The 9,400-nt window shown below is 42.7% G+C and overlaps 2 protein-coding genes and 1 pseudogene across 2 annotated transcripts in view; 1 reads left to right on the top strand and 2 right to left on the bottom strand.

Annotated features, from left to right (window-relative positions):
• Positions 1–780: 780 nt before the first annotated feature.
• CEP19 (centrosomal protein 19) lies at positions 781–7,352 on the bottom strand. Its single transcript, XM_054713866.1, is given in 5 exon segments — positions 781–1,772; positions 1,774–1,966; positions 2,846–3,039; positions 3,736–3,891; positions 7,158–7,352. Coding segments are annotated over 3 exon segments (495 nt in total). The 5' UTR covers positions 2,982–3,039; positions 3,736–3,891; positions 7,158–7,352; the 3' UTR covers positions 781–1,606.
• Positions 4,834–6,012, bottom strand: LOC103303554 (39S ribosomal protein L42, mitochondrial-like; annotated as a pseudogene).
• Positions 6,537–9,400, top strand: part of PIGX (phosphatidylinositol glycan anchor biosynthesis class X) — a 29,105-nt gene continuing 26,241 nt past the window's right edge. The window contains exons 1-2 of the mRNA XM_054709620.1: positions 6,537–6,587; positions 7,325–7,694. Of these exons, the coding sequence (XP_054565595.1) occupies positions 6,537–6,587; positions 7,325–7,694 (421 nt within the window). The remainder of the gene's footprint in view (positions 6,588–7,324; positions 7,695–9,400) is intronic.

Raw genomic sequence — 9,400 nt, 5'->3', positions numbered from 1 at the left:
GTCTTCTCCATCAGTCTTGGTCTGGAAAGTTCAGGTGCTCGATGTTATCACCACCAGGACTTGCTGAACTTCTGAGATCTCTTAACTCAGCACTTCCCTTCTCTGACCCAATTGCTGTAATTGCTCACCAGTCACAACTTGTCAGACCTGGCTTCTGGTGCCACCCCTTCTAGTGCTTTTCATTGCTCAGCCCCTAGATCTTCTCCAGTCTACTAATCAGGTGGCTCCACCTTGTTCATTAAGAAGACTGAAATCATAAACCTGGTCCCGCCCCGGGCATAACTGGTCTGTCAGTCTTCTCTCTTGTTCTTCCCTCTCCTTTAAAGCTGTCCCTTTTGAAACGTCCTGGGGGAGCTGCCATAGAGTAAATACTCAAACAGTGTTTAGTGAATAAATGAATGAATGAGTGAACGAATTTCTTCGGAGGAAAACAGCAATGTTAAAACTTAGAATGCACATACCCAGCAAGTCCCCTCTATACATTATTTACAGTCATGCACATGTGTAAAATAGAGAATGTACAAGGTTATTTGCTGTGGCATTGTTGTAATAGTGAAAGGGGAAAACAAGTCAACTTTTAAAATATTTCATCTACATCTATGCAATAGAATACTATATAGATATGAAAGCATCTCCAATTCTGAAAATCCTTTTGCTATCTATGGCAAATATACATGAGTCATGACCATCTTGTTCCTGGTGATGTCACCATAAGAATAATCCCTTTAATGAGGCTTTTAATGGTAAAGAGTAGAAATGGACACGTAAAAAGAATGAAACTGATTTTTACAGTTTTATTTAATGAGTTCCTTGCAGAAAACACAGGATTTCTACCATTTAAATAATATTATCTGTATATATATAATCTTGTCAACAAAAATCTCCTCTTTGTAGACCCAAATTCATAAATAGGCCTAAACTGCAGTACCTACTGTTCATTTATTATGGGTACAGTTCCCATTTTACAAACAAAACTCTTTTTTATGGGAAAAGGTTCAGGGTTTCAGAATGTCTTTGGTGTATATTTCCTGATACCGGAAGGGCAGAATTCTCCTGCAGTCCATCAGATGACATGCACTTGCAGCTGCAGGGCATTGTGCAGGGGCACTCTAATACTCTAGAATTAAATACTTATGAAACAGAGTTAAATATATGTAAAGACATAATGCATACAGGATAATCCGCTAGTATCTATATATGCCCTCCAATCTTATCAAACTATAATTTGCTTACTGTGCCTCAATGAAAAAAAATTTTTTTAAATCCTTATCCAAGGATATGTTTAGAGAGAGGAGAGGAGAGAAACATCGATGTGAGAGAGACTCTAACATCAATCAGTTGCCTCCTGTATGTGCCCCAATCGGGGATCAAACCAGCAACCTAAGTATGTGCCCTGACCAGGAATCAAACCTGCAGCCTTTTTTGTGTATGGGTCAATGCACCTACAGAGTAGATGCTCTACATGTCCTGTTTTTGAAAAGTAACACGGTCAATCCAAATCTGATCCGACGTGTACATTTAGTGTTCTTTACAGATTTTTCTAGGACTAATCCACATTCTCTGTTTAAACATGGAGTTTCTGCTAGCCCAATACATTTTTTTGATATCAGAACTCGTCAGCTGACTCTGTGTCCCAGCCACAGGACTGCAGTTGTTCATCCTGTGGGAATTCAACTTCTATGTCATAAACAAAATTTGGATCATCCTTCTTCTTCTGATTTTTCTCAAAAAGTTCATCCATGATGCTCTTCCTTTTGGCAAGTTCCTTGTCATAGTTTGTTCCATTCTTCCCAAGGTTCCATGGTTGTTTTCTGTGAAATTTGTTCCATTGTTTCCGCCAAACTCTGCCCCCGTAAGTAACCTCGTTAAAAACAGAATAATTTCTTTAGCTGCCTCAGTGACACTTGTTCCAGGTAACTCTTGTGTCGTGGGTTATTCTTTAATTGTTCAGCAGCTCTGTTGCAATCTAGGAGGGAAGAAACAAAATTATACACCACGCAAAACCTACACACCGTAAGCTATTGGTGCACCACAAACTACTGACAGCATTATCTGCCATTATAGCCAAATAGCTTGTGGTTTGTTTGGAACAAATTATTCTGCAGAACTATTTCTTTATATGGAGCTTTGAATGGTAGAAGAAAAAGGGATGTGTTTTGTGTTTTTTTTTTAATTTTCTTAACTTAAAATCATTTTGAGGAGATGTTAAACATTTTCAAATGGAGAAAATGTCGGAGAAGAAAAAGTAGTATTACAACTTTAGGTATTAGCACTGGTACGAAGAAAATGTGCAGACTACAAGTAAAAAACACATTTGGAGGGAGAGAGGGAAATTAATATTACTGAATAATGCTATCTCAGTTAACCTACACAGCTATTCTGAAAGGGCGGGGATTATCAATTTCCTTTTACAGATTAGAAAACTGAAGCTCACTGAGAATAAGTAATTTAGCCAGGGTCACATATCTACCCTGAGAGACATGATTCGAACCTAGGTCTGTTTAACTCTGAATGCCCTTTCACACCATTACTTAAAACTCAAATTGTTCTTATTCAGTAATTTAGAGAGTATTTAAGACGGGAAGTGAGATAAAACATGAGGTACCTGAGCTTGGCCCGTGTGGCTCAGTGGTTGACCTTCGACCCAGGAACCAAGAGGTCGCTGGCTTGATTCCGTCAGGGTATATGCCTGGGTTGTGGGCTTGGTCCCCAGTGTGGGGTGTGCAGGAGGCAACTGATCAATGATTCTCTCTCATCATTGATGTTTCTATCTCTCTCTCCTTCTCCCTTCCTCTCTGAAATCAATAAAAATATATTTTAAATAGATTTATAAAACATGAGTTACCTGAAAACTTTGAAAAGTTTCGGACAGGCATGATGCGCTGGCGACTTTTCCCTTTCATTTCATTCTCATAGATTAGGATAATAGCTGGAGGCTGAAACCTAATTCCACATTTCTTGGCAGTGCACGTCATTCTCATATACACTTCAGGGTAAATGAGAGGAAATCTGAAAATGTGTTAGTCACATAATGACTTCCTGTAAAAGAGGGGAAAAAATGAAGTGTTGGATAAATCACATTCCTCCCTATCTCTCCTCCCCAGCAGATTTGGCTCTCGTCCAGATCTCGATCAGTTCTAGAGATACATGCTCAGCCTATCGATCTCAATATTTTGAGCATTACCCTGAAAGTTTAGTTTGGCCCTGGATTAGCCTTAGACTGTTGGATCCCTGATTCATTGAGGGGTATAGGTATGTTCACACATGAGCTTAGAAATGCAGTTCAGTTTGGCTCTCTTAGTGTACTGTACTTTTAATCAAAGATTATATATGAACCCATGAGTCAGCCCAAAAACTGACTTACAGGATCTTTTTTATTTAACAATTAAACAAGTATATACAAGCACACTCTATGTCAAGGTACTAAGAATTTTTTTAAATCTTAATCATTATGTTTTGAGGTTCACCAGACCAGATCTCTGTTTCCCTTATACTTTTCCAGTCATTTTACACATTGAGTTTTTTGTAATTACTTAATCATTTATCTTCCCTTCTCTTCCATATATTCCATGAGGACAGGGAACATATCCACTGATTACCACAATATCCCAGCACAATACCTGGAATGTAGTAGGCATTCTGTACATACTTGTTTAATTCAATGTATTAAAATAAGCCCCTGTACATCCTGAAAGATTTTACAGTCCAGAAGTCTGACCAAAAAGGCAAACCCACCTAGCCAGTGTGGCTCAGTGGTTGAATGTCGACCCATGAACCAGGAGGTCATGGTTCCAGGCCTGGGTTTCGGCCTCGATCCCCAGTAGAGGGCATGCAGGTGGCAGCTGAAGGATGATTCTCTCTCATCATTGTTGATTCTTTCACTCTCATCCTCTGAAATCAATAAAAACATATTTTTTAAAAAGGCAGAGCCACCCTAGCCGGTTTGGCTCAGTGGATAGAGCGTAGGCCTGCTGACTGAAGGGTCCAGGGTTCAATTCTGGTTAAGGGCACATACCTCAGTTGCAGGCTCCTCCCTGGACTGGAACCTGGTTGGGGCGTGTACAGGAGGCAACCAATTGATGTGTTTCTCTCATATCAATATTTCTCTCTGTCTTTCCCTCTCTCTTCCACTCTCTCTAAAAACCAATGGAAAAATATCCTCGGGTGAGGATTAAAAAAAAAAAAAAAAAAAAAGGCAGAGCCAATGCAGAATCAGCCTATACATATACAAGGCAATAAAGTTTACATGACTTTTAAACTTATTTGTCTCATTACATGATTTTCTTTTCAGTTACAAGGAACACAGCTATTTTTTAGGTTAATACTTTCTATTCCCTCTTCCTTCTCCTGCCCCCAATGCCAAAGTACACTTAATTATAGGGACTGCTTTAGATGTGACTTTAAGACTTTTCCAGTCTTTATTCCCAGGAAATTTTGAAAATATCAAGGAACCTAGAAGTAAATCAGCATAGAGTAATGGTATCTTTTTCTTTTTTGAAGGTATTTTTATTGATTTCAAAGAGGAACGAAGAGGGAGAGATAGAAACATCAATGATGAGAGAAAATCATTGATTGGCTGCTTCCTGCATGCCCCCCACTGGGGATGGAGTTCACAACCCGGGCATGTGCCCTGACTGGGAATCAATGATGATCTGGTTCATAGGTCAATGCTCAACCACTGAACCACTCGGCTGGGCAAGTAATGATATATTCATAAACTCAGCTCTGTCAGCAAATCACTATAGGCACATAGTTATTTAATAAATGTTCACTGTAGAAAACTGGAGGTGAAGGTGAGACAGGGGGAGGAAGAAACATAAAAAATAATCACCCTTAATTCCTTTCAGTCTTTTTTCTAGGCATACAGTTTTATTTTTTTAAACTACAGTAGCTGGGTGGGTCTACCTTTTTGATCAGGCTTCTAGACTGTAAAAACTTTCATGAGGTACAGGATGTAGCCTTTTAAATTTAACCACCTATGTGATTTTGTCATTAAATGTTCCATCAAAATGCTATCTTTTTTTGTTATTGTTAGAAGAAAAGACATTTTATTATTATTTTACTATATAACATAGTAGTGAATATATCTGATTGCATTTTCTCAAATGGCAAATGAGAACAGGACAGCATTTAACTGAAAACCTCAATATCATCTGTCTTTTGGAGGATTCAGTTTCCTACGATGTGTATGATACTGTCCATAAGGATATCAACGGTGCTTAGTAGTAAAGAACATTTTGCTAAGTTGTTCTATCGTGGGTCCTTGCTCAAAGTGTTCATCTTTTTCTTCCAATCTGGTTTTCAGTATTTGATCCTGTGTTTCTTCATAGATATATGCACAGGATCTGGCTGAGGGATAGGCTTGGTGTGTTCATATGGAATATCCACAGAAGGATGGTAGCAAACTACCGTCCTGTCATCAGATGTCAAAGCAAGTTCTACTTGACAATTATAGTCATCTGGAAGAGAAGAGTATGTGGATTTATGACAAACACAGTATAAAACTCCATTTTGGATTGGAAATAAATGTTTCAAAATAGTTCTGTTTGATATCACCCATTTCACTGCTATACGGCCATGGTAAATCAAGATGCTTATCAGGTGGTATGGAAAAAGATTTGAAGAGAAAATGCTTTTAAAATTTGCTTCTAGGCACACCTATTTTCATCCCTTGACTTCTGCTCACTGCGAGCCTCCATAAAATGCTAACTTTTATATTACTGACAAATGTTTGTCCTAAGGATCTATCAAAAATCTCTCTTATCCACCCCTTACTGTCAGATGTAAGAACTTTTACTCTTAGAAAATTAATAATATATAAAGCTTTTTCAAATTTCTGTGGTCTGCCCCTGACTTAATGCAATGATCCCACCCCATTCCCTCTTTCTTCTTCTTTTAACAAATACTATTCCCAGTTCACCTCACTAAAATTTGGTGTATTAGTAAACTTTCTAGGAGATCCTACTGAGCACAATATAAATTCCACACAGTCAAGTAAATAGCTGTACTCATGAAGGACGCATGCAATTGATACTCAATAATACAGTTTACCCCTAGCTGGTTTGGCTCAGTGGATAGAGAGAGCATCGGCCTTTGGACTAAAGACTCCCGTGTTTGATTCCGGCCAAGGACACATCCCCGGGCTGTGGGCTTGATCCCCAGTAAGGGACGTACGGGAGGCAGCCAATCTCATCGTTGATGTTTCTATCTCTCTCTCCCTCCCCTTTCCTAAGTCAATAAAAATATATTTAAAATAATAATAATACAGTTTAGTAATAAAAAAACCCCTATTTTTAAAATTTAACTTTCATTTTTACTAAAGTAATGTTTGTATTCTGTTTAAAATGTAAAATAATTCTACGAGGCTTATAACTACTTTCCCTTTCCCGCTCCAGTTCTTTCAAGGGTTTCTTCCAAAATGTATCTCCATAGTTCTTAATAGTGTACGGATACTGCTGTTTTCAGTTTAATTATCTTCCGACATCTTTCCCCTTGGAGACATCCGTCCCAAAGCCCCTATTCTGCTCCGATCTGCAATGGATGTTCTCTCGGTCTTCTCACGTGTTCAACTCAACTCGGGAGGCCAGGCGGGCGCATTTCCCACCTCTGCTTCTACCAGGGTCCTCAAACTTTTTAAACAGGGGGCCAGTTCACTGTCCCTCAGACCGTTGGAGGGCCGGACTATAGTTTAAAAAAAAAACTATGAACAAATTCCTGTGCACACTGCACATATCTTATTTTGAAGTAAAAAAACAAAACGGCAAAAACACCCGCATGTGGCCCGCGGGCCGTGGTTTGAGGACGCCTGTCAGCAGGACTTCCCCAGGGATCAGTGCCTGCCCTAATCCAGCCAAGCATCCCCCAACCTAAAAGTGTACGGATTGTGCCAACAGGTAGACGATCCTCTCCCTACTCACGTCCCCAGTGAAAGACCGACTTTTTCACCCTGAGAGAAGTCCAGAAAGTGCATCTTCTGCCGGCCACCAGCGGAAACCTCCGTGCGGGGGTTCTCCCCTCCCAACGGCAGTGCACAGAGAAGCCCCGGACTGGACCTGGAGGCCGGGCGGAGCCTGGCGCCGCAGAAAGGCCGCAGCCACAGTCCCGCAGACGTGACTGTGCGGTGGACTCCCCGCAAGGAAGCCCGCAGCCACAAATACCTGGAACTGGAGGTGGAGGCCGACCCCTGGGCGAACCCTCGGCTCGGAAGCCAGCGTGCAGCGGTCAGGGTCCGGCTGCGGGCGCCCGAGGCCGTTCCCACGGAAACAGCCCCGGAGCACTCACGGCGCCTGCGCCCTTCTCGCCCCGCCCCCGACCGGGGCGGTAGGGGGCGGGGCAGCGAGGAAGCGAACCTGGAGCCGGGGCGGCCGCCGCTGGGAACTCCGGAACTTTCGGGGGCCAGGGCTGTGGGAAGTGGGGGTGGGGGACGGCGGGACCGAACGCGTGCGCGCACCGAGGCTTCCGTCGCGGTCACCGACCCCGTGGCAGCGCGCTCGCGGGGCGGCGTGAAGCGCACGCGGGCTCCTCCCTCCGCGTTGCCTCCAGGCGCGCTCCTCGCCGGCGCGCGTGCTCCGGCGTCCTGGCTGCGCCGGCCGTGGTCGCGGGGGTCCGAGTGGTGGCCTGGCTGCTGCTCTGGGAGGCAGCTGAGCTCACCTGCAAGGCCTCCTCGGCCTTCCCGGCCGCCCACGCCGATGCGGGTAAAGGGGGGAGAGGGGGGCGTGGCTGCGGGAGTGGGGGCGGGATTTGAGGTTGAGGGGCGGGCAGCAGCTCGGACTCCGGGGTCCTCGCCCCGGAGCGGTTTGCGAAGGGACGTCTGTGTACCCCGGCGCCCGGGACTGTGGGGTGATTTGGAGGAGGTTGAAAACAAAGGCCACGTGCCTCCTCTTCTCTCTCCGCCTGCCACCCGCACAGCTCTCTGGACTCTGGGGAGTCGGGCTATGTTGTTCTGGGCACACAATTACTAAAATATTGTGAAGGAAATTTGGCGATGGAGCGTCTTGGGATGCATGGAGCTTCTTACACCAACACGGAGCCGGCAGGGCCCCCTTGCCCTGTGAAGTGTGAGGACCCCAATCCCGAGTACAGAGACTCCGGGGGCGTGGGAAGAGGAGGACGACGAGGTTTTTTGTCTTACAAATACTTTTGATAGCCGACTGGATTGCGCTGGGGTTTCTTGAGGACTCCGGGTTAGGCAAGCGCGTTGATGCATTTCTTTGGGCCCCAGTCCGTGGGCTGGAGTGCTATGCTGTGTGTTGTGGATCCAGCCCTGAGCGGAAAACACACTGCCCCCCACCCTCGTGGAGCTTTCAGTGGGTTGGGGGAGACACTCCACCAGTGGTAATTAGATAAAGCGATAACGTTTGATGAGGAAAGAAAGGCAGGGCAAACCACGTGAGTTCCTCCATCTGGAAAATGATATACTAATATCTGTCAATCAGTGCAGTTCTGCTTTTGTGTGTTTACATATTAGGTTCCAAATTTATATGAAGAAAAGATTATGAGGCCAAAAAGTTTTTTTAAACAACTCGTCTTGGTGATTTTAAAGACTCTTCCTGAACTGGCATTTTATGATTAAAAAATGAGTCAATTTCCAGAGTCAATACAGACCATAATAACCAAATAAAGTAATACTTAAGAGAAAAAAGATTGGAGGTGAATTCAGATGCAACAAATTCATTTTGAAAATGGTACTTTTGCCTTAAAGATCATAATTGTCTGGTATTTGCTATACTGTTTGTAAATTAGCCTGTCTACCATCCAAAGATGAATGTGATTTACTATTTGCTAGTGTATGTCTCAACAGAATTTAAATCTATTAATTTGGTCTTTTTTTCTAATATATTGGTATTTGAAAACTTATTCCCTACTTCACCCCCATTAAAATTAAACATGATGAAGAAACATCTAGATTTGTACAAGAGGTACCCTAAGTTATTTGGGAAAAGATTATATATGCTTTTCCAAAGAAAATAAGGCTTTCTTTAAATAGCTAGGAGAGTGGAAATATATGAGGCTTTAAAAGTCAGGCAAATCTTGCGTGGCAGGATAGGTCAGTTGTTTAGAGTATCATCTGGATATGCCACGGTTGTGGGTTGGATCCCTGTCAGGGCACATACAAGAATCAACCAGTGAATGCATAAATAAGTGGAACAACAAATCGATGTCTCTCTCAGTCACATCAATAAAAAGAAAGTTGATATATATAAAAAATAAATGTCAGGCAAATCTTGCTTCTAATCAGTCACTTATTTGTAAGACTCCCAGAGCCAGTTAATAACTTATAAGTCAGAGCTTCCTTCTTTGTACAAATGGCAATAATTTTTTTTTTTAATTCTCACCTGAGGATATTTTTCCATTGATTTTTTAGAGAGAGAGAGCGGGGGGGTGGGGGAGGGGAGACAGA

The sequence above is a fragment of the Eptesicus fuscus genome, chromosome 3, assembly GCF_027574615.1.
Source record: "Eptesicus fuscus isolate TK198812 chromosome 3, DD_ASM_mEF_20220401, whole genome shotgun sequence".
Taxonomy (NCBI): domain Eukaryota; kingdom Metazoa; phylum Chordata; class Mammalia; order Chiroptera; family Vespertilionidae; genus Eptesicus; species Eptesicus fuscus.
Note: the sequence above shows the minus strand (reverse complement) of the source record. Positions and strands in the feature narration are given on the sequence as shown.